General features: G+C 56.9%; 1 protein-coding gene and 1 long non-coding RNA gene across 2 annotated transcripts; one reads left to right on the forward strand and one right to left on the reverse strand.

The window, feature by feature from the left end:
* Positions 1 to 310: 310 nt before the first annotated feature.
* LOC142049594 (uncharacterized) lies at positions 311 to 5,497 on the reverse strand. The gene is made up of 3 exons (XR_012657770.1): positions 5,403 to 5,497; positions 4,704 to 4,906; positions 311 to 1,064 (listed from the first exon to the last, which is right to left on the reverse strand). It is a non-coding gene; the product is annotated as an uncharacterized LOC142049594 (long non-coding RNA).
* Positions 5,498 to 11,716: 6,219 nt separating this feature from the next.
* On the forward strand, positions 11,717 to 20,944 carry ANGPTL4 (angiopoietin like 4). The gene is made up of 7 exons (XM_075076721.1): positions 11,717 to 12,287; positions 12,726 to 12,836; positions 13,338 to 13,467; positions 17,944 to 18,057; positions 18,144 to 18,239; positions 18,513 to 18,788; positions 19,328 to 20,944. The coding sequence occupies exons 1-7, from the start codon at positions 11,757 to 11,759 to the stop codon at positions 19,507 to 19,509; spliced, it is 1,440 nt and encodes a 479-aa protein (XP_074932822.1). The 5' UTR covers positions 11,717 to 11,756; the 3' UTR covers positions 19,510 to 20,944.
* The last annotated feature ends 3,014 nt before the right edge of the window (positions 20,945 to 23,958 follow it).

Below are 23,958 nucleotides of genomic sequence, written 5' to 3' on the forward strand. Positions count from 1 at the left end.
ACGTCAGGGTGACCTGGTCGGTGCAGGCACCGCAGGCAAGGGCACTGCTCGGCTCAGACCCATGTAGACATTCGGCCTGGGGAACTGCAGCTCAGACACCTGCCGAGCACGACGGCTGCTCGCACCCACCTCCACCACAGGCACCCAAAGGCGAGGGCTGTGTCCCAGCCATGCTGTCTGCCTGAGCCTGCTGGCTGTCACTGGCATTTACATGACTGCCCATCATTGTGGCGTCCTGCCTTCTCCAAGCCCCTTCCAAGTGAAATCAGAGAGGACAGCGAAACCTTCGTAGGCTTTGCAATGCCTGAAATTCTGCATCAAAGCCCTGCTGGCATGGGCAACTGGGAGCTTAATTTCTTTTTGGCTGTAGTATCCCCTGGGTGACAGACGGCCTGGCGACTCCCTGGCTGGCACACCCACCTGGCAGGGTCAGGGCCGTGGTGTGGCACCAGGACAGGGTCTCTTTGCATCTGCCAGAGGCGACTGGATTGCCCCAAGTTTGGTCAGGCCCAGTTTGCATGATGGTGGGACAGCCCCTGCAGCATTGCCTGGTCCTGTCCTGTGACGCAAACACCCCTCAACTGGAAAATGCCTTTAGGGGGGAGGGTTTCTTCTTTGCTGTGGCACAGCAAAGCTGGGGACAGGCTCATTGTGGGGCTGCTGCCAGCCAGCACGTGTGGGTGCTGCTAAGAGGCCCTTGCTGCTGGATTTCCCACCCTGGGGAGGTGAGGGGTGGGTGGTGCCGTGGCTCAGCATCACTGCCCACTGCCGTCCTTGCTCCCGACCTCAGGCCTGTTTGCTCTGCGTCGAGCTGTGCCACATGTGAGTCAGCGTCTCAGGTGGGCCAAAAAGGCTGTGGAAGCTCTCTGGGTGCTGCTGTGGTGACACCCTGGCCAGCGAACCCATCCCACTGCACCAGCCCCCAGCCCGCCCCCGTGTTGCGTCACGCAGCTCTGCGGGCATTCCAGACGTCCCTCCTTAGCTGGTGGGTCCTGGGGTTCTTTGCCAGAAGATTTAAGCTGTGTCTTGTTTCTTTCCTTGGTCCCCAAAGCTCCTTTTTTCCTCTGGAAAAGGATTAATTGAGAAGCAGAAAACAAAGCTGCCAATTTTCAAATGAGATGTTAAATACTTCAGGACCTGCCCATTGCTTTCTGCTCTAAGAGTGTACTTTGGTTCCAACTCCAGGCTCATCCCACTCCAGCCACCGGTCACCCTCCTGTCTCTTCCTGGCCTGAAGAGCCCCACGCCGGCAGAAACCCCCTCTCCGTGTTGCATCACCGGTTGAACTCTGGTGCATGCCATCTCCAGAGCAACAAGCAGCTAAAATTGGTAGAAAGTTTGATCTGAGCCTGAGCCAAGCTTAATATTTAATGGCTTCTAATTTCGTTCTCAGGGCCGGGTTTGCCAAGCTGGGCAGAAAGGTCGCAGTGGCAGGTGCAGGCTCAGTTACCTGCGGGCAGCGCCCCAGCCCTTCCCGGGTTTGAACCTCTTGGGGTCTGGCAGCGCTCAGCTGCGGGCAGCAGCGCTCCGCAGGGGCTCAGTGTCCCCACCACAGCCAGAGGGTCCTGGTCTAGCCAGCCACCTTGTTCTCTGCTCTCCAGGCCCCCCGGCCAGGCTCTCAGCTCCCCCAGGAGCCCCATTTGTCCCTCCTGTGGCAGAAGAGACTGAGCACCTTGCTTGAGCCCCTGAAGGCAGGGGGGCAATGTTTCAGCTTTTGCTTTCATGCATTTGAAAGACCAGCATGATGTGAGGATTTGCCATTAAATCCAAAACAGCTTGTGGCATTCCTGAGTCCATTCCCACCCCTGCAGCTTCCCCTTTCCCATTACACACCTGTGGCCTCCCTCTTCCTATTCCATTCCACCCCACCCTGCAGCCTCCCCCATCCCATCCCATCCTTGCAAACCTCCCCTTTCCCTTCCCATGGTCAGGCAACCAAACAGGGGAGTGTTTTGGCATGCAGACACACGGGGAAGCCAAGAGTCTCCACTTGTGCTCCCTGGAAGGCACCTCCTCTCCTGAATGCCTCCCCACACAGGGATTAGGAGGGCGCATTCCCAGTGCGGTTCACGGCTGCTGCTGCAGAGAGGGAAAATTAACTGGTCCTGGCTCAGAGCCCCTGGAACCTTCCACAAAATCCCCAAACACACTGTGCTTGCGCTGACAAAGCAAACAGTTATTCAAATGACAAAGGTCACCTCTCCCCTTTTTGACAGCTATTTTTGCACCACATACTGAAGTCCAAGGGTAAAGGAGGTGCAGAGCCAGGCGCAGCTCCATCCCTCGCACCAGCTCAGGGTATTAGAGGGATTTGGGAGAGAGGAAGACACCATCCCGGGGCAGGAGCCCTCCCACCTGCTTTTCCCACTGATGTCCCCCAAAATCACCTCGATGAGCTCCAAGCAGGGGGTTGCTGCAAACATTTACAGGATGTGGTTGTTTCGGGGCTGTGTGAATGAGCTGCGCCCAGGCTCCCTGCGAGGCGGTGGCACGGCCCTGCTGGCTGTGCAGTGGGTTTCACCAAAGCCCTGAGGCTGCGGTGATGGTCTCCCCCAAAGAGTGTGGGGAGCAGCCATGAGCATCTCAGTGAGGCTCAGCATTGTCTGGAAAGCAGTAAGTCGGCGCCAGCAGCTCCCAAGCGCTGCAAGGCTGCCCATGTGTCACCAGTGGCTGCAAACACCCACCTGCTGCACCCGGATGTAGCTGGGGACTTGCCAGGACACTAACAGAGGTGGAGGAAAACTCTGGGAGGGCTGAACCTGGTGTCGGCAGTGCCACAGTTGCCCGGCACAACCCACAAGCTGCGTCGACTAAAGGGCAAACCCTCTCCCTTAGCACAACAGCACCTGAGGCATCCCTGAGACCCAGGAAGGCATCTGGCCCTGCTGCAAGACCATGTTCCTGATGATATTCAGATTTTCTGCAGAGTCCCGGGTGAGGCTGGTGACGGGGTGTCCCTGGGGATCCACACACCGGGAGGAGGAATATGCAGCAGAAACTGCTGGTGGGCTTTCTCTTGTTGGTCTAGAGAAAATGTTGATGAGCGCAGAGCTCCACAGCAAGGTATGCTGATGAGGTTTGCCCTGCCCTGCCCTGCCCTGCCCGTCTGTGCCACCTGCCATTCATTCTTGCAGCATCAAATGGAAATCCTCCCAAATATGTAACACCTGGAGGTTGGTGACTCATCCAGGGTCACCTCAGCTCTGTTCTTGCGCAGAGGTGCCGTGCAAGTCTGGGACCCCACCACCGCCCATCTCTGCACCCTGCCCCTGCCCTCCCTGAGGGTTTCTCCCAAAGGAAGGTATCGCCTGGCCAAGGGTATCAATTTGGGTTATTTGGGAAATGGCCAGGTAACAGAAGGGAACCCCAAGGCTCCAATTTTAAAGTGACACTTGCCTGACCTCTCTGAGCAACCTGATCAAGTTGAATATGTCCCTGCTCGCTGCAGGGGGCTGGACTAGACAGCCTCTAAAGGTCCCCTCCAACCCAAACCATTCTATGATTCTATGAACACAAACCCTATTTTTCGGCTGAAATGGAGGAGTCGTGGTGCTCCATGATCTTGAGGGGTCACCACCACCCATGATGATCATGGCACCTTCAGCCACTTTGATGGGAAACGTCCCATTTTGGATTCCTTTTTTGGGGGTGGGGGATTTTCTTGGACTATGCTCAGGATTTACCTTTCCTCTGCACTTTGCAAAGAGGAAACAATTTCCTGGCACCCCTGAGCTGTGTAGGTGGGTTCTTGGCATTGGGATTTTTTTCTCTAGGTATCTGGTTATCCGTGCGGTGGGGGGATCACCAGGTGCCAAACTGGGGCAAGTCCTAGGGCACACGCTCGGCGCTGGGTGGGTGAGGTGGTCTGACATGAGCATCTGAACTCAGACACAGGCTTGGATCCACTCCAGCTTTGTTGCTGTCTGCCGAGCAAAGTTCTGTGAATCAAAACATCTGTCTACGCTAGGTAAAAACCCCACAACGTTTGTTTTTTGTAAGAAAATCAAACTAGACAGAGGTTGCTCTGTCCCAGCCCTACCCGAGCTCCTTCTCCAGGCCACGGAGGAGGACCTAAGGCAAAGTTGGGTGCAGGATGCCCCAGGCGTGGGACCTGTGGGTGCTGTGTGCTGGGCAGCCCCTACTTGCAGAACCAAGTCCTGCAGCAGGGATTGAGCTGCTGTGCCCGCCGAGAGCTCAGGTCTGCTCCGCAGGCAGCAAAATGCTCATTGCACAGCTAAGGAAACCGAGAAGCAGCTGAGGTCACTGCCACAGCAGGGAATAGTGCCAGGGCTAGAAATGGGGCCAGCTCCGACCTCCCAGACCCCTGGCTCCCCTGGGGGTCAGGAGTCCCCCCGCAGCCCACGGGGCTCCAGCCACCACTGCTATTTCACCAGCAAGGCGGCTGGGAAAGGGGTTGCTGGAACTTTTGGAGCTTTTGGCATTTTCATCCATTTCCTTTTAGGTTTTCACTGCAGTAAACAGAAAGCAGTGGTTTTTTTCATCACCTATTGCCTGCATGTCCTTTGGGGTGGGGAAAAAACCCAGAATCCGAGGGTGAAAATGAAGAAAATTTTAATCTAAAGATTAAGTTATATTTATATACCCTACTGGAAAATGCTAATGACAGGGAAAGCCTTGGTTTTGTCACTTCTTTTTGGCCCCCCACCCCAGCAGAGCTGTGCCATCCTTTCCATTCCCCTTACCTACTCGATGTAACCTTCTGCAGCAGTAGGAAATACCACAACTTCCTAGACGCATCCCGAGGCCAGTATTCCCGGACACCCTGTTAATGCAGCTGAGTACACTGTTTGGATGCAGCTGGCCGGGCAGGCTAAGAAACGTCACCACTACCTCGCCTGGTCCCTTGAGGCACGGCCTGTCTCTGCCTCTGCTTCGGCCACTGGACCTGGACGGGAAGCCCGAGCGTCATGTCTCTTAGTCATGAACAGAGCAGGAAGGGTCTGGGGAGAGGTTTGAACCCCTGCTGGGGTTTTCAGGGCTGTCCCCAAAAGCCTGTGTCCTTTTCCCCTGCTGGATGAGGAGTGTCTCCCCCGGCGTCTCCTTGTCTAAAGCTTCAGCCCTCTCCTACGGGTGTTGGGAGCCAGCATGTCCCTTCCCAGGGGGAAAAGCAGCTGTGGCCTCGTGGGGATGCAGGGACAGGCAGGGACCCCATGGAGCCCTTGAGTGACGTGGCTGCTGCGGTGCAGCACAGCCAAGCCTGGTGGCCACATCACCCCAGCCCTGGACCAGCCCTGGCTCTGAGGTGCTCACGCTGAGGACGGGGACCTGCCCAGCACTGGGAGGGAAGGGGACGGTGGGAAACAACCTCCTGAGCAAAGTGAGAGAGGAATGCAGTGTGCAGGAGAGCTCAGAAGGCCGAGCAGCCGTTACCCCACACTCACCCAGCAAGGTGCCGGGCAGGAGCGCAAGTCCCCGAGGGCCAGCACAGCCACCTGTCCTGCACATCCCGGGGTGGCTAAAAACCTTCCTGGGCAGCAGAAGCGACCCTGAGGTTTATCACACAGTACAGCCAAAAAAAGCCATTTGTGCTGAGTCAGGAGATCCGGCCCTCGAGGGGTCACGCCAGCAGCATGGAGGGGTCATGGCCACCAGCAGACACTGACTGATAAGTGCTGAGCTGAGCCAGAACCACCTCCATCGCCACCACAGAGGAGGGGATGGGCAGCCAGGAGCGACAACGGGGCTGCGGATGCACTCACTGTGGGCTCCGCTCATGCTGGCTGCAGTGGCTCTCCCCTTGAGAGGCTCCGGGCATCTCCTTCCAGAAACGGTGAAGGAAATAAAAGGACATTCAGAAAACATCTGGAGAAATCCCTTTTCACGCCTGTGCCCATCAAAGGCTCTTCCAAAGCCACTGCCTCTGTCACTAGTCAAAGTTTGTTATAAATAAAAGGGAAGCCACTATCGTCTTGTTGGGGGAGCAGAGCCCAGCCCTGGTTTCAGTGGTCTGGCGCTTCCTGCATGGAGCAAACCAAGCGTGCCAAGGGGCAGGCCCATCCCCTGGGGACCCGGAGCTTCCTGCACCGACGAGCTGTGAGCCCCGGCAGTGAGAGGCCCTAATTTGAAACGCATGTTTAAATCGAGAGATGACTGTAAAAATAAGGGTCAGATTTCTCTGGCTGCCAAGCCTCCCACGTTAACCCAAGCCCTCCGGCTTCCTGCCTGGTGGCATGTGTGACCTTTTGCACAGTAACCCCAGCGCTCCCCGAGGAGCCCTGGGATGCCAGGAAGAATAAAGGGTAGAAAAGACTTGCGTAACCTTCATCCAGCCCCGCCAGGAAAATGAGGAGGCTGCTTGGATCAAGAATGTCGCGGGCCTTTTATGTCAGCTTTTCAAGTATGAAAACAGGCTTCCCTGCTCTGGGCTAATGGTGCCTGGGACCCCCCCGGGTCAGAGGAATCCCAGGGTGGCTGTGACCCTCACCCCATCCTCCAGAGCCTGTAAGGGACACTGCGGTCCAGGTAGCGATGTCTTCTTCCTTGCTTGGGCTGCCAGTGGTTTACCCTGGGCTGCCCTGTGCTGGCTGGGAAAGCTGGAGGAGAGAGGATGGGAATCAAGCTGAGGTGACATGGCTGAGCTCCCGATGCAGCTGGTCCTCACTGGGGGTGGATGGCTGCAATTAATTTTCCATGTTTCTGACTCACCCTGCCTGGAAATTCATCCCTGCTCAAGAAGCAGCACCGTCAAGAGCAGAAGCTTTTGCAAACTTGCTGTTGGGGATGAGGGGAAGTCCCCGGTCCTGGGGAATGTCAAGGCTGCTGCTCAGGCAGCCCATGCCACCCCGCTGTCACCATCCCCTCAGGGCAGTGAGGGTCAGGGTGTGACCAGCCTGGCTGCCAAGGAGGTCTGGGCTGGCTGCACGAGCCAGGCTGGTCCCTCGCTGCTGTGTGCCAAGGCCAGGAGCCGCACAGCCCCTCTCTGGAGCAGGGAGTGAGGGTGTTTCTGGTCCAGCAAAGCTTGTGCTTGGGCAAAGTGGGAATAAGTGACCCCAGAGTGTGGGGTTTTCAGCAGGCAGAACTGTTTCGCTAGCAGGGCTGGGGCCCACAGGTGTGCGATAGTTTGATCACTGCCAGAACCCAGTTTGAGTGGAGACCAAGGCGACGGGGTGCCTGCTCCGGCTGGGAATGCTGCCAGTGCCTGTCTGGGTGAGACGTGCTGCTGTGCTTAGCCAGGGGCCAGTAGGAAATCCCTGTTGGAATTCTCCCGACCTCTGCTGAATCAGAATAACGGCTTTGTGGAAAACCTAAATTTATCCCTGAAGCGGTGACGGTGTAGTTCACATATGCCCTATTCCCCTCTCATTGGAGTCTCCCTTACGTCTGCCATTTCCAACAGCAAAGCAAAGCTGTGAGCAACCGGCATGTCTCCCACCCCTCCCAGTGACGTGAGCCCGGGCTGGGGCTGAGCAGCTGCAGGAATTCATGCAAGTTCAGACCAGGCTGAACTTTCACACAGTGACCCGGCAGGTCAGTGTGGGAAGGAGTGGGATAGAGAAAGGCAGAGAACAAAGACACCCATCACAGCCTGCCCACTGGCCGCCTGCCGTGCACGGGATGGTGGGATGGGACGGGGATGGGGATGGGATGGGGACAGGATGGGGATGGGATGGGATTGGGACGGGGGTGGGATCAGGTTGGGGATGGGGATGGGATCAGGATGGGGATGGGATCAGGTTGGGGATGGGGATGGGATGGGGATGGGATCAGGTTGGGGATGGGGATGGGATCAGGATGGGGATGGGATCGGGATGGGGTTGGTATAGGGGTGGGATGAGGATGGAAATGGGATGGGGATAGAGATGGGGATGGGGATAGAGATGGGGATGGGGATGGAGATGGGCATGGGGATGGGGATGGGGATGGAGATGGGGATGGGGATGGGGATGGAGATGGGGATGGGGATGGGGGTGGAGATGAGGATGGGGATGGGGGTGGAGATGAGGATGGGGATGGGGGTGGGATGGGGATGGGAGAGACCCCTGTTCCCACAGAAAGATGTCCACAAAAAATAACTTCCTCTGGAGCCTGCTGTTCCCTCACCAGAGGATGTCCCCAGCCGGGGGGATCACAATGAAGCACGCGAGGGGTAGCTCCGAGGGCCACTGTGCCCTGCTGCTCCCTGAGCTGCTCCAGTGTCCCAAAGGCTGCAGGGTCTGCTGGGCTGGGACAGGGTCCCTGTGGGGTCCCTCCTGGGGGTGCACTCTGATGGGCAGGATAAAAGGTCCTTCATCCCCCCAGAGCAAACCTCAGCCCTTCTCCAGCCCCAAACTGAGCTGGGCAGTTGGGACCCCCATGGATTTTGGCCACAGCCCTTTTCCACGCAGGGCAGGCCAGGGCTCCCTCTGGGCACAGAGAAATGCCCCGAGAGATCAATTGCCCCTGGCCGGGCCATTTAAAGCTCTATTTAAACTCGAGTGCAACGGGCCCTGCAGAGAACACCTTCCCATTGACCTGTGGTCATTCACAGCCCAGGGTAGCTCGGGGACTTTTCATTTGTGTACGTTAAAAATTCATATTTCTCAGGGCAAATTGAAGATGTCCCAATAGGAAAATACAGCCAAAGGAAAATGCATAAATCATGTGGCTTCTCAACAGGCCTCGGGTTCTTACATTACCTCTCTCCTGCCGCAGCACAAACACTGCAAATGTGGAAAATAACCAGTGAGAACACGTCTGCTTCGGTACCTGGCATAACCCTGTCATTTCCCAACTCAAGCTCCAGTGTTGGGTAACAGCAGGGCGGGGAGTGGAGCCACGCACAGGATTCATTTCGCCTTATGTCGTTAACCCGAGCAATAGTCAACACATGAAATTGTGCTTCCCTGTTTGCCCCAGTGACTCGGGAGTTTGGTGTTTCCCAGTTCAGAGAGCTTGCAGGATGCTCTGCGGGCACGGCTCCTGCCAGCTCGCTCTCTAGTGGGATGCAAAAACTCTCAGGACCAAGATGAAAAGAAGAATTTTCTTGGTTTTGGAGGGGATGACCCTATCTGGGAATTTTTGGAGGTGTGGCTGCCCCTCCAGCACTCGGGGTGGTGGTGGGTACTGTGGCAGATCTGTCCCTTGGTGGGGGCAGATGTAAAACATCTGGAGAGCAGGTCTTATGAGAAGAGGTTGTGGGAGCTGGGGGTGTTCAGCATGGAGAAGAGGAGGCTGAGGGGAGACCTTATCGCTCTCTGCAACTAACAGCCTAAGAGGGGCTGGAGTGAGTGGTCTCTTCTCCCAAGTCACCAGTGACAGGACACAAGGAAGCATCCCCAAGCTGTGTCAGGGCAGGTTTAGGTTGGATATTAGGGAAAATTTCTTCACTGACAGGGTGGTCAGGCGTTGGCACAGGCTGCCCAGAGAGGTGGGGGAGTCACCGTCCCTGGGGGCATTCAAAAAACATGTAGACGTGGCACCTGGGGACATGGTTTAGGAGGCCTGGGGGGGTTGGGTTGATGGTTGGACTTGATGATCCTCAAGGTCTTTTCCAACCTTAATGATTCTATGACTCTATGATCTGGCATGCCCTAGGGGTCCAGGGGACACAGGCCAACCAGGTGCACCTCAAGGTGCCACGCAGGGACCCCAGGCCCAGCAGTGAAGCCTGATGCTCTCACCCTGCTGTAGTGTGACCCCCCCCATCACCACCCCGACCCCCACCACATCCCCAGCTCCCCTTCAGCAACTGCAGCGGGGTGAGTGCAGAGGGGACCCCCCCAAAATCAATTCACATATTTTGTTGTTTCTTTTTGCCCTGCAGTGTTTCCAGTTTCGGTTTTTTCCCTTCTTTTCTTTTTCCCTCGTTTGAAAAACTCCTCCTGATCATGAAATAAATGAGAAAGCACCCGCTGGTAGGGGAGGCTGGGGGCTCTCTGGACTCTTCGGAGTTTAAATTTCCCAAATTCTTCCTTCTTCAGCTCCTACCTCTGTGACTCCTCCCAGTGCTGTCATTGCTGGGTGCGTGCCCTGAGGCCTCTCACTCACCCTTCCCACAAGCAGCAGCTTGGGAAATGGTTGGAGACGGCTCAGGGCCAGAAGACCAAGAAAGTGGCAGCTGGTGTTTATTCCTGCAGGAGTCTCATACACCTTTGTACATAAACACTTCTACACCAAAGAGCTGCTTCGCCTCCAACAACAGGGAGTTCATCCCACAAAGGAAAAAACTGGGAAACCCTGTATATTAGTTACCTCTTGGGCACAAGGAACTAATTTTGGCCAGTGGAAGCATTGGGTACACACGTCAGCGCTTCTGCAAGGCTGAGTGCCATGGCAGAGTCTGGGCTTAAATCCAGCTCTGCAAAACCACAGTTAAAAGGCATGGCAGATCACAAATGCACACTTTTGGCAAAAAAATCCTCAGGGGAGAGCTGTGCAGGGTGGGAAAGATGTTCCTGATGGCCACTGCCTTGGGAAGCTCCCGTGTCACCACCCTGCCTGCACTCCCAGGTGACACGGAGGCTGCTGGAAGGGTAAATCCTCCTGCCAGGCAGTTTTGGACAAGATGAAAAGGCTTCTCCCCGGTACAGGCAGGTGATGCCCAAGCGCAGGGCTGGGAGCGGCTGTGGTGGGATGGAGATGAAGCTGTGGGCTTCAGGCTGAGTGGAGGTGAGCTTGGCACAAGCCCCCACTGCAGCCCTTGTCCCTCTGGCGCTTGCCATCAGCCTGGCTTGTGGGCAGGGCCCAGCAAGTGGTGAGATGTGGGGATTTCACCTCTAAAGACAGTGTGGATGGGAATGCAGCTCCCTGATCTAGAATGTGCTTGGTAGAGGAGGGACTGAGTGCTGGGGCAGCAGGAGGAAACACCGGGCAGGGAGGGAGCAGAAGGGCTCCATCTGCTCTCAGCTGACAAGAGCTGAGAGCAGCTCCATCACGGTGTGTGAAATTCCTTCACGGGGAGAAAAAACAGACTGAAAATCCCCTTAAGCCAGTGGAAAAGGGCAGGACAAGAGGGTAGAGCTGGTAACCGGAGTCCAAGACACTTGCAAGTTAAATAAAATGCATGTTTTTCACAGGTGGATGACTGAAGCCTTAGAGGGGGGAGGAATTCATCCTTGGCGCTCTCAGAGACTGGGGGTGTTTAGAGGAGAGAGTGTCCTCCCCCCAGGTGCAAAGAGGAGCTGACCCCGAGCGTGTACCCTCCCCAAGGCTGGCAGCACCCTGCAGTGCACCACCCGGGAGACCTGCACCTGCAGCGTGCATCGATGATGGGCCGCAGCCACCCAACAGAGACCTGCACGCGCAGCAGGCACCCACGCCGGGGCCCCCAGCACCCATTAGGGCACGGCCCTGTGCCTGAAGCTTCCCCCCACCCCCAGGCCAGCCGCTCCCAGCAGGGCATGGGCGGGGAGAGGACACGGGTGCAGGCACAGGGTGGGGCAGCACCCACCGCGGGGGGCTCCACGGAGCGGGACTAAGCGGCAGGGCTTGGTGGGGACCGGGGTCCCAAGGGCAGGGTGGTCGGCAGGGATGGGAGGAGGATGGGGCCGGGGCCGGGGTGCGGGATGGGGGCGGGCAGGGCTCAGCGGCGAGGCTGCTCTGGGCGGCTGGTGCGGAGCGGCGGGTGCGGGACGGCGGGTGCCGGATGGTGGGTGCGGGGCGGCCGGAGAGACCGGGGCCGGTGCGGGGCGGGCGAACAAAGCGGCGGGGCTGGGCAGGCGGGCGGGGAGGGGCGGTGGCGGGGCCCTCCCCGCGGCGGCAGGGATAAAAGCAGGGGCGCGGCGGCGGGGTGCGCACTGGGACGCGGACGGGCAGCCATGCAGCTCGCCGGGGCAGCGCTGCTACTGTGCGCCGTGGCCGTGGCGGCGGCCGTGGGACCCGCGCCGGGCCCCGCAGCGGGGCGGCCCGCAGCCGGGCGCGGGGCGGTGGCGGGCGGCGGCAAGGAGCGGCGAGCGCAGTTCGCCTCCTGGGACGAGGTGAACGTGATCGCCCACGGGCTGCTGCAGCTCGGCCACGGCCTGAAGGAGCACGTGGACCGCACCAAGGGGCAGATGCGGGAGCTCGGCAGCCGCCTGAGCGCCCACAACAGTTCCATGGGGCGGCTGCTGCGCCAGGCGCGGGAGGCGCAGGAGCGGGGCGAGCGGCTGCGGGCCAGCGTGCGGGAGCTGGAGGGCCGCGGCCGGCAGCTCCTCAACCTCTCCGAGGCTCTGCGGCAGCGCCTGGAGGAGGTGGCGGCCGACAAAGCCGAGATCCAGGGGCGGCTGGAGCAGCTGGAGGGGCGCGTCCGGCAGGCGCTGCAGGCGCGTCCGGCCCATAACCAGAGCGCCAAGGACCTGGGAGCGCTGCAGGTGAGCATCGCCCGCAGCCCGGGGGGAGCCGTCCCGGTGGGGCGAGAGGGGAGACCCAACCCCCCCGAGAACCGGGAGCGACCTGGGGGGAAGCGGAGAGGGGTCCCCTCTTTCCCGGGAGCGGCCGCGGGAGTTGCTGTGGGGGACCCGGCCCTCCCGGGGCAGCGGGAGCGGCTGGAAGCGGGGAGAAGCCCTCCCGGGATGCGGGGGGCAGCCCGGAGGGGTTGGGGGGGACCCGACCCTCCCGGGGTAACAGGAGCAGCGGGTGGGGCTTAGCCTCGGGAGAGCGTTGGGGAGGGGTGATGGTCCTGGGGGCACCGGGAGTGCCCGTGGGGACCAGCCCTGCTGGGGAACTGGCCCCCCTGGCTCCCCGCAGTGTTTGTGGCACAGCCAGGTCTCCCCAGAGCTGCGGGGTTCACCTGGCTCTTCCCCACACAGTCCCTGATGGATGCGCAGAACTCGCGAATCGAGGAGCTCTTGCAGAAGATCAAGCAGCAGCAGTACAAGCTGGACAAACAGAATCTGCAGATTAAAAGCCTGCAGAGCAAGGTGAGCTCCTATCCTGCTCCGCAGCCAGGGAACCATAGCCTGGTCCCGTGCGCTCTGGGAGCCCCGCCGGCGACCCCGCTGGCACAGCACTCCAGTGACAGGAGGGCTGCCTGTGCCGCCACTCCCTGGCCTTGGGGACCCTGCAAAGGCCATGGCCCTGGTCCTTGCACCGCAGCGTTGGTGCAAGGGTAGCAAACTGCAAGCTTCCTCAATAATTGCATAGAGTAATAGGACGAATTGGTGTGTGGGAACCCAGAGCCTCTCTGGGATCTTTCTCTGAGTTTATCTGCAGAGTAAACTCATTAGCATGGGTGTGAAAAACCACAGTCACTTCTGGCTCTGCCAGCCTCGGGTATCTCCTATTCCTCAAGGTTTCTGGGCAGGTTCAGTGCCAGCTCTGGTCACAGGGGAGCAGCTGGTGCCTCAGTTGATCAGCTCCCCTGAGCGCTAGTGTTGAAAAGGAGCCGAGATAAAATCATTCTGGCTTGTGCTGCCTTTTAGGTCAATCTGCTGATCCCCTTACACTTGAAGGACAACAAAACACAGTCTCCGAAATGGAAGATAAACCTGAAGAGCCTCAGCCTCACCAACCAGAGCCAGAACGCCAGCAGAGAGCCTGTGCTCCTGCAGAGTAAGTATCTGCCTGCGCTGCCCTGTTCCTCCCCGCCAGAGCAAACCTGCAGCAGTTGCAACCATTCGGAAACAAAAGGTTCAGTTGTCCTGAGTCAGGATGTGAGATTTGCTCGCAAAACCAGAGCTTGGGAGTTTGGCCAGACTGGGGGGTTCTGGGGCACATGTAGGATCCTTGCCTTCTGGATCAGTATTAGTCCAGCAGGAATTTAAGGATTTAAGAGGAATTTTTCTGCCTGATATTAAGAATGCAGTGGGGAGTGGAGAAGGGCCACTAGCAGGTATTTGTCAAAGAGGATTGGCAGGTGGGGGGTGAATGCAGGCAGGAAAGGAGGATCTCTGCTCCTTGGAGTTAACTCTTGTTTACCTGCACTCACTTTAGCAGGCAGGGTCTGCTTCTCAGTCTGTCTGCTGGCAGTGGGGAGCATCAGGGAGCCCCGGCCCACGAGAAGGGAGCTAGATCCTTGCGCGTCTGCCTCCATTGGCTCATATTTAGGCCTTGTACATAAAAGACAAGTGCCCCAGCTCACACTATCCTTAGCAGCAGGTGCTGAGCTGCAGCAAATGCCTGGGCAGTGAAGGCACTGGATGCTTACAGCACTGGGAAACATGTACCAGAGCAGACAAGTGGATGCTGCACCCGGTGCTCCTGGCTCTGCCTGGAACATCCTCTCTGCTGGTGAGGGGGTGGAGGAGCTCCCACAGAGCGAAGGGCAGCAGAGCGGGTGTCCCCTGCTGCGCGGCATGCTTAGCCTCCCTCCGGACAGGAACTGGTGTCCCTGCAGGGTTTGCTGGCCAGGAGCAGCTGCTCTCACGTTATGTCAGCTAAATCATGGTGCTGGCTCTGTGTGCAGCTGTCTGGGGATGTCCCGGGTGAGCCAAACAGAAACCTGGCAGGGTGAGGATGCGTGGGGAAATCCTGCCCAGGGCTTAATGCAGGGATAGCTATGGGAAAACACATGGTGATTTGTATGTGAAGCCTGGAGCTGTCACCGGTGTGCCTGAAAGCTGTGTGGGCAGAACAAAGAGCCCCAGAATCAATGCAGACAAGGAGAGAGATGGGATGCAGGGCTCCAAACTCCTCCTGGTGTTCGGCTTGGTGGGGCTGGCCAGCCTGCACTGGCGCTACACGAGGTCTTGCTCAGTCACAGCAGCGCTAGTGGCACAGAAAACCCTTAACCTCTTTTGCCCCTGTTTTTTAACTATCTCTGCTTTGTGACTTGCCCTCAATAGTCTCTCCTAGAATTCTAGAATTGTTTGGGTTGGAAGGGACCTTTAAAGGTCAGCTAGACCTCCCTGCTCTACTTTCAGGTTATGCTGCAGGGAGCTGCGTTGTGGTCTTTGCTACTTTGTGGTGGCAGATGTAGGCTGTGCTGTCAGGTCCGTGCTGGCCGATGGGTGCTGTGTGCGGCAACCTTTATGAAACACAGTGGGAGGCAGTGAGGGCCCGCAGCCTCCGGGGGTGCCGCAAAGCTGGGGGGCAAGAGCTCAACGCCTTCTCGTGCTGCACGGTCCCTATGGGGAGACCCTGAGCATCCCCCGTGCCCTGGTGATCCTGACTCCCTCCCACCTGGCTGAGCTGTGAGCTCCCCCTTCTCTTGCCTAATCCCTAATGTTTATATCACTGACAGAAAACAAATTGGCTTCCTCTCATTAGTAAGTAGAGTGAGTTTTCTGGCAAATCTTAAAGCACACAATATCTGGCAGGCCAGCCCTGTGCCCTCTGCCTGCGGAGGCTTGCGGCTGCTTTTAGAGGAAGGCTTGTGCCGGCGGCTCCCAGCCTATTGTCAGGCAGAGCTGCAGTGTCTGCGTGGCCCTGGGGAACAGCAATGAACTCCACCAGCAGCTCTCTCAGAAAGACCCTTTTATATGCATCCAGTGAACGCCGGGTTTTTTTCAGGCCAGAGATGGCATGGGGCCAAGCATGTGAAAGTTGAAGGCTTGAAGCAGCCTGGAGAGTGAAAGGCTTAATCACTTGCAGAAAGAGGATCACGTCTTTAGGCAGAGCCTGCACTCTCTGGCAGCTGGCCGAGTAGGGGAAAGGTAGAGCCCTGCACGCTCTCTCCCCGTGGTGCTGGGACTCCAAAATAATTGAGTTGGGTTGGGGAGGGGGAGGGGGAGGTGATGGAAACAGCTCCAGGCATGCCCTTCTGTCTGCAAGAAAGGGTGTTTATCCCAGGTTGGTGACCTCTCGTCGTGCCTGGAGATCCTGTTGGGCAAATACTGGTGCCATGCCTGGGGCAGCTCCAGCCAGCCTTGTTGATTCTTCCATCGTGTTTGGCTAAATAAAGGGGGAGGGAAAGGAAAACATCCAGAGCAGCCAGGAGGTCTTGTTGTTCTGCTGGTGCCATACGGATGTGCAACATGAACTGGAACTAACGAGCATGTTCCTCAAACAAAAAGATTGAGCTGAGGCTGTTCAAGCAGCTGCATCTCATTCAGCTGCTTGAAAGTCCCTGTTGCACCAGGAAAACAGATCTGAGTGCAGTGAGTGTGGCCAAGGCCTAAGGAAAAAAGCCAGACAGGGATGGAGTTGATTTCTGCACGCTGGGGCCACCGAGCATCTGCCTGAGCACTGTCCCACTGATGTTGGGGGATATGGTGGGAGAGGAGGCGATGAGCCCTGCGAGCTCCAGCACCTCCCTGCTGCCATGCTTGTGAGCTGGGGCTGCTGCAGCTGTGGGTGTGAGGTCAGGTTGTGGATTTTCCTTCCCCTGAGTATTATTTGGCTTCCCTGGCTGCATTTACCTAGAAAGTGGGGGATATCAGCAATACACTTGGCCTCCCCGCAGTGGCTTTGTGTTTTTCATCCTTCGTGAAAGGTGCTTGCCCTCAATCCTTGTGTGCACAGGCTTGGGGGAGGGCTCGGGGCCACACGCTTGTCTCTTGGGTGCACCAATGGGCTTGGTGGCACCAGTCCTGCACTGGCATTGCCCGGCGTGTGAGGGATGCTAATGGCCGTGTGAGTCCAGCGGTACTGGCTGCGGGGCTGTCCCGCCGTGGGCAGTGGGAGAGGGGCTGTCTGTGCCAAGGAGGGGAAAGTTCACCGGGGGGTCTGGTGGTGGTGGTGGAAATGGGTGAAAGGTGGTGGCAGGTTTCACATTGCCATCCCCTGGGTCCTCCCCACACTGACCTTTCCTCCAGCTGTGGCTCTGCTCTTCACCCTGATGCAGCATCTGGGCTCCCAGGGAGGATGGGGCAGGAGGCGATGCCCTGTGGGGGCTGCTCTTGCTCTCAGCAGCTCAGAGGCCCTATTTACCCCCCTTCTGCCCCCTGTGAAGCCCTGCGGCTGTGGGGGAGGCCCCTTTCCCTGCTGCTGCCCCAGATCGCGGTGCCAGCCCTGACCCTGGGGGCAGTCACCGCAAGGGAGATCCGCAGCGGGGCTGCAGGGCAGCCAGCACCCCGGCACATCCCAGGGCTTGTCTTTAGGTTTCTTTGCCTCTCTATCTTGGGGTCGTGCTGGCAGCAGCTGTGAGCCACCAAAATCCATCCCACCCTTGCATGGGGAGAACAGACCCCCTTTGTCTGGGGGTGGATGGGGGCACCTGTCCTGGCTGACAAAGAGCCCCTTGACTGCGCCGACAGCCCAGGGGCTGAAGTCCTTGCACATCCTCCTGTGGCCTTTTGACTTGGCTTTTGTAAGAGGTTTTCCCCCCTCTCCCCTCCCTGGTCTCTCCCTCAGTGCTGTGTGTGGTGGTTCCTGGATGGACTTTTATCGGTGCTGTTGAAATGGTGCTTTGCTGGCAGCTCCGGGCAAAGTCCCTGCAGGGGAGGAAGGAGAGGTGTGGGGATGGAGCGGGGCAAGCTGGGGGGTGGCCTCACCCAGGCAGTCCACTCATGCTGGGGCTCCCTGTGGTCCACCCACCTCTTCCCTGCCCCAGTCGGTGTGTCTTGGACAAAAGAGTCACCCCAGCCTGGCGCCGTGCCTGCTGGCGGCAGATGCCCAGTGGGATGTCTGCCTGGGGCCACCACAGTTGCTGGGAGCAAGAGGTCGTGTGCTGCATGCTGCGGCACCTTCCTGATGTCGGGACTTGGGTTTGTTTCTGCCCCTGAGGCCCTTTGAGACTGCTTCGGCCTCAGGGTGGGATGGGGATGCTTGCCTCTGGTGTTACCCCACCCCAAATGGGCTGCTTCTGCCTGCCGCAGGCACAGAGGGAGCTGGGAAGTGCCGTGAGTCTCTCCATGATGGGGAGCTGTGCTCTCCAGCCTAGGTCACCCCAGCCTGGCCTGATGCCTGGCTTCTGCTTTGGACTGAAGCCCAGGGAGCTGTGTTTGGATAAATGGAAAGATAAGGGGTTACAGGCGCTGAAGTTGGGGGCTCTCATCTCTAGCACATGCCCAGAGCAGCAGCCACTGCTGTGCACAGCTGATCAGGCTCATGGCCAGGGCTGCAAGTGCTGGGGCCATGGTGGGAGCAACCTGCTGAGGAAGCGGGACTTGGGGCCATCTTCTGAGTGGCTCTTTCCTTTCCCTGCAGAGCTCCCAGAGGATTGCCACCAGCTCTTCCTGGCCGGACAGCAAAGTAGTGGTGTTTACCAAGTGCAGCCTGCAGGGTCTCAGCCCTTTAAAGTCTACTGCGACATGACCACAGGTAAAGCAGCAGAGATGTCCTGCAGTGCTTCGCACGGTGGTGTTGTGAATGGTAACCCCAAATGACCATGTTTTCCCTGCCTGCAGAAGGTGGCTGGACAGTGATCCAGAGGCGCACAGATGGCTCTGTGGACTTTGACCAGCTTTGGGATGCATACAAGAATGGCTTTGGAGACGTTCATGGTAGGTGTATGGCAGTGCCTATCTTCTTATGCCCCCTTGCTGGCTCCTGGAGATCTCTCTGTGCTGGAGCGCGGCATTGGTCTGAGGAGGGAGGGGACACTGCTTGCACAGCAAGAGTCATTGGTCTTCCTGACTTGTCCTGCAGGTGCCAGACAGTGATTCCAATGCTGCAGTGTCCTGGGTGGGCCCTGTTTGCCTCTGGAGCCTGTTCACATGTCTGCTTTGCATGGCATGTTTGTGTCCCTGCAGCCAATGCAATGTGTCTTGTTTCAGGTGACTTCTGGCTGGGCCTGGAGAAGATATATAACCTTGTCCAAGAGGGAAGACATGACCTCCTGATTGAGCTGGAAGACTGGGAGGGAAATTCCCAGGTGGTTCAGTTTGTCTTCAGCCTTGGTGGTGAGAGCACTGCCTATACACTCAACCTGCTGGGATCCCTGTCTGGAGAGCTGGAAAACGCCATTGGGGACTTCAGGCAGCTGCCCTTCTCCACTCGGGATCGTGACCATGACCTCAAACCCGACACAAACTGTGCCAAACACCTCTCAGGTCAGTATGAGCTCTTCCCTTCAGCCTGTGCTGTCTGGTGGTGGCCGTGAGAGACCCTGCAGGACTTGACCCCTTTGGTCTTGAGCCTGGCTTGTTCCCTGCTTCCCCCACGAAAGCGGCATCCTTGGGAGGAGCCATGCAGGGAACCAGGAGGGAAGTTGAAAATAGGAGGGGTTCATGATTAGGTCTGGGCCCAAGCATCTGTCTTTAACAGCTTTGCTGGTACCACCTTGCTTGGGAACCTTTCAAGCGAAGCAGACGTCAGTCCCCAGGCCTGAGGTGAGGCTGCTGAAGGGTTTGAGTGGGTTTTGCACACAGGAGTGAGCAGCAGGGATTTGCAGATGTATCCTGAAGTCGTATAGGATCTGCACAAAGGTCTCCCAGTGCATGGGGTTCCTCAAGTGTGTACAAGGTTGTCTTGTAAGGTCCCAAAGCCCTGGAAAAGTGGGGACAATGCGGGCAGCAGCTGCCTTGAACCTAGGTTTGTTTTCTGCCTGGAAGAGCTGTGGGTTAAACCTGTCTCTGCATTGCCTTGGTAGGCGGCTGGTGGTTCAGCACCTGTGGCCATGCCAACCTCAATGGGAAGTACTTCCGCTCCATCCCCCGCCAGAGGCATGAGCGCAAGCAGGGCATCTTCTGGAAGACATGGAAAGGCAGGTATTACCCGCTGAAGTCAACCACCATGAAAATCCAACCCGCAGCACTGGAAGCAGAGCCCTAAAGCTGCCACTTGAGACTTGACTTTCTCTGCGGAGCACAGACCTGTGCTCTATCTCTTGGTGTTTACAGAAAACAAACCCACCCTCTCTGGGAAGTGCCCCAAGGAGTGTTCCCCTTGGTTAGAAGCCCTTTAGTGGCATGACACAGATTCTCACTATAAGTAAAACAGGTCCATGTTGCTGAAACCCCTGGATGGGAGCTCCCAAGCCAGAGGAGGAGCCACCAGCAGGGAAATCCACCTCCAGAGCATGCACAAGGGTCTTCCAACCTGCCACTTGTTGCTGTGGCAAGTTCAAGTTGTCTGGTGATTTCTGTCCTGTCTGAACGCTTCTGTGCTGGTTTTGATGAGCTGGGGAAGGGGAGCATGTGATGTGTTTCACTGCTCTGGACCCAAGCGTTTGGAGCCTCGCTATGCCCTGTCTCTCACTGCTGTTCCCAAACGGTGTCCTATGTACCCCCTCCTGTGGAAAGCCCCCAGAGCCTCCTTCCCCCACTGGTGCCGTGGGGCAGTGAGCCTCAGCCCGCTCCATCTGCACAGCCCCTGCTCTGGTGACTTCAGCCTGCTGAGAATGTGGGGTTTGGTTGGGAAGGCTGAAGGACACCCTGTGCAGAAGGGGACCTCAGGCTCACTTGGCTTCCCTGGCCCCCACGGCTTCGAAGCCCTGTATTTCTGGTTGTGCTGGAATTTGCTGGGAGCTGGGAAAACCAATTCCAGCTCCAGGAGATGGTGGGTGGGATCCTGCAGCTCATGGCATGAGAGCCAGATCCTGGAGGGCTGAGTCTTAAGCTCTGTCTGAAGCTTCCCAGTGGTGCTGGGGGGGGTTTAGGATGAGCACTAGGACAGCACAGGTACTGAGCAGTGACTGTCCCTGGGCAGGACCAGCCCTGCTGTCAGCTGTAAATCCCCCTGAAGCCTGGAGGGCTGCCTTCTCCCAACAGGCTCCCTGTACGTTGCAGGGTGAATAGCACTGTCCCATGTGCATGCCCCAAAACTTGCTCTAAAGGGCCAGGGTTTCCCTGCAAGAGCCACACTGCCTTGTTGAGCGCATACCTTGATGTACAGCATTGCCTCTGTGTTTGGGGTGGGTGTCTGGGGAGAGGTGGGCAAAACAGGTCCCAGAAAACTGTTAGGGGCCAAGCTGCCGTCTTGGGGCTTCCCAAGCATCCTGCCCTATTGAAGTCATATTGACTACTGTGCAAGAGCTCCTAGCTGCTAACTATTGTAAATAGTCATTTGTAGGATGTTGGATCTTGTAGATGACTTCCCTGTTTTAATTTGTTTCCATATTTAAATGCAGTGTTAATAACAACGTGATGTAATTTATAAATGTTGATGCCGGGAAAAAAAAAGGCAACGGTAGTTTGTGTATTTTAAACTTTTTTTTTGTACTAAAATATCTTTTCTGAGATGTCTTTTAATAAAAACAAGCCTGTAATTGTCCCGCCTGGATTATTTGCTGGATGGTTTACCAGCGGAAGATGTACGGGAGCTATGTGAGGACTTTGGATTCAGAAACTTCACTTGTTGGGAGTTTGACCTGAGCACTGTGCTTCCTTCTGACCTCAATTTTCAGCTGTAGCCTTATGGAGTGCTCTGAGATCAATCCCTGCTATAGTTCCCAGCAGTAGTTTTTAGAGTGTCTGAAGTTTATGGGCTTGTAAATTTCTTTTCCTTCTTGGAATCAGGCCCTGGGCAGCAAGTTTACAAGAGATGATGAGCTGGCTTATCTTATTGCCTGACAGGCAACCTTTGCACCAGGGAGATATTCCTCATAGCTGGCTGCAAAATCCTGTACTGCCAACTCCTTGAATGTGAGCAGAGGCTAAGGCCTGAATTATCTGGATGTGTTAAAGTCAGAGCTGATCAGGACAAGCCCCAATTAGTAGCCATTTACGTCACCTCCAAAGCATTTATTGTGACTTCTGGGGAATGATTGCATATGTAGGAATGAAATGAGCTGGGGCTGGAGCCTTGAGGATGATGGGGCTAAGCTCCAGCCGTGCTCACAATCCCAGACATGGCCTGATACTGGAGCTGGAAAAAACAGCAAGTTTCTTTAGCTGGTCAAGGAAAGGGGACCAAAAATTGCTCATTGCAGGAAGAAGAGACAGGAGACTGCTCTAGTCCGGTACAGCAGCTGCACCAATACCTGATGTACCTAAATGTGGCCCTAGCTCCTGTGTCTGCCTTCCTTCCCTGGGGAGAAACCTGGGCTTAATGATAGCCCCAAGCACAATTGCACAGCCATCCCATTATACCTGGATCTGCTATCTATCTGCTCCCTCCTGCATTCAGGAATACATTTTTAATGTTCCATTTGCTTAATTCAAAGCTTGTTTAGTCCCTGGGTGCACCAGTAGATACCAGAGCGCCGTGTTTTAGTATGGATGCTAAAGTAATTAGAATAAGGTAGTTTTTTATGCATCAAATAGAAACAGATGAGGGAGCTACACTGTATTTATTCATTGCCAGGGTTTGTGTTCTGGCAGATCTGGGGTTTGCTCCCAGCAATGCATTTGATGTTCAGCATCTACCGGAGGTGCCCGGAGGACAACACAAGCCGGTACCCAATGCCAGCCAGGGGAAGGCTAAATGCCCCAAATCTTGCCTAGCCCAGGAACTACAGCCACTACTTTCTCCTGTGTCTCAGTCTTGCCCTGTTCTGCCATGCAAGTCTCCACATCCCATCAGTGTCAGTGCCACCCCCTGCCCCCAGACCACAGTCCCACGCTGGAGCGTGTGGCATCCTGCAGCCCTTCCAAGGTCCCTCTGCAGATGAAGCCAGTCCTGGCTGTCTGTTTTCAGCTGAAATCCCCCTGGAATCCTCCAGCTCCTTCGTTTTTAACAAGTACTTGTACTGCAGCTTGTTGTTAGCATCTGGGAGCCCAAGGAAGAATGGGGCAGCTCCCTCCAGCGACACCGAGAGAAACGGCACCGTGCGCTGCCGAAAGCACGAATATCCTTCGGGTTCCGGAACGTGGCGGCTCCCGCAGGGGCCGTGATGTGCTGTGCCAGCTCCTGCCGTGACAGTCCACCCAGGGCTTCGAGTCCTCCCAGCAAAAACCTCACCAAGCAGCAGGAAAGAAGGGCTGCTGCTTGTTTTGCATGCTTTGAGGGGCTGCGCTGGAGGCGGTGATGGGGTCTGAGCTCAGCACATGCCAGGCGGGTAAAGGCTGCGAGGTCTGGACATGGTGGGATCGAGCTTTTTGGGGCCAGAAGCACTGCGGGATGGGCTGGGGCTGCGGCCCGGCAGGGTGACACAGGGCTGGCATGTGCCTCGATCTGCAGCTGGGACTCATCAGTAGAAGCAGATTGAACTGCTTTGGACCTGGGGGTTCTTGCAGAGCACCATCAGATCAAGAAGTTGCACATCAGGTACCAATGTCCTGACCCGGCTGCATTTGGCAGCCCCAGAAAGCGAGGAGAGCCCTGACTCAGTACACAGAGCCCCCTCCAAATCCAGCCTGCATCTGGAAGGCAGAAACGACTGCCTGGAGATCTGACAGTGGGGCCTCAAGCCCTTTTCTATACAACAGTGGAACCCAAATAGCTCTTTGCAAGGTTTAGCAAAGAAGGAAGGTGTTTGTGCATACACAGAGCTGCACCAGCTCAGGTGGCCGGGATGAGCCCCCTGCATTAGTGGCACCAAGGTCCCACGGAGGGGGGGAAGCCGAAGGCATTGCCCTGAGCCCTGCACCCAGTGCGACTGTCGCAGAGCACCGCAGCGAAACAAAAGAGTCAAATTCCTGCTTGAATCTGAAACCTGCTGCAAAGCCAACAAACAGCAAATTAATAACAAGTGATGAGTTCTCCACCCACTGACACTCCCTAGGTCGCCCCGGCCTCACCAGCACCAGCAAGAGCCACGCTATCAAAGCCGTCCCTAGCTCCAAATGCCTTGGGGTGCCTGGTAGCATCAGGCCTTTCCCAGTCCTCCCAGTAACTTCAGCTATTCTGCTGTGGCTCAGCAGCATCAAGCACAAATTGAGTTTCCTGAGGACATGTCTGGCATGGCTTTGCAAGCACCTGCAGACACCCAGGGGACCAGATCTTACTAAGATGTGGGAAAGGGAACTCCTGGCTCAGGCATCCCAGGCAGGCAACTATGCCCCAGGGCACAGCAGGGGCTGAGGCACCCAGGACAAGAGGCAGCACCTTGGGTGACAGCTCTGAGCAAGTTTTTAATCACACAAAAAAAGAAGCAGAGAGCATAGGCCTGTCTGCTTTTAAGTGTATGTGCCCCGGCATAGCTTAAGAAAATATTTAGGGCTTGTAGAACCTCTTGCTGCCTGAGGCTTGATGGCCAGCAACAAGTTCAAGAACACATATTGGATTTCCAGAAAGGGTCCTCAAACACATTGTTCCATCAGCAACCGGTGACATGTGGCTAGTTTTGGCGACATGACCAATGCGGAACACACCACAAGCCTGGGGGGCTCCTGAGGACAA

This window comes from Phalacrocorax aristotelis, chromosome W, assembly GCF_949628215.1.
Source record: "Phalacrocorax aristotelis chromosome W, bGulAri2.1, whole genome shotgun sequence".
In the NCBI taxonomy this organism is placed as follows: domain Eukaryota; kingdom Metazoa; phylum Chordata; class Aves; order Suliformes; family Phalacrocoracidae; genus Phalacrocorax; species Phalacrocorax aristotelis.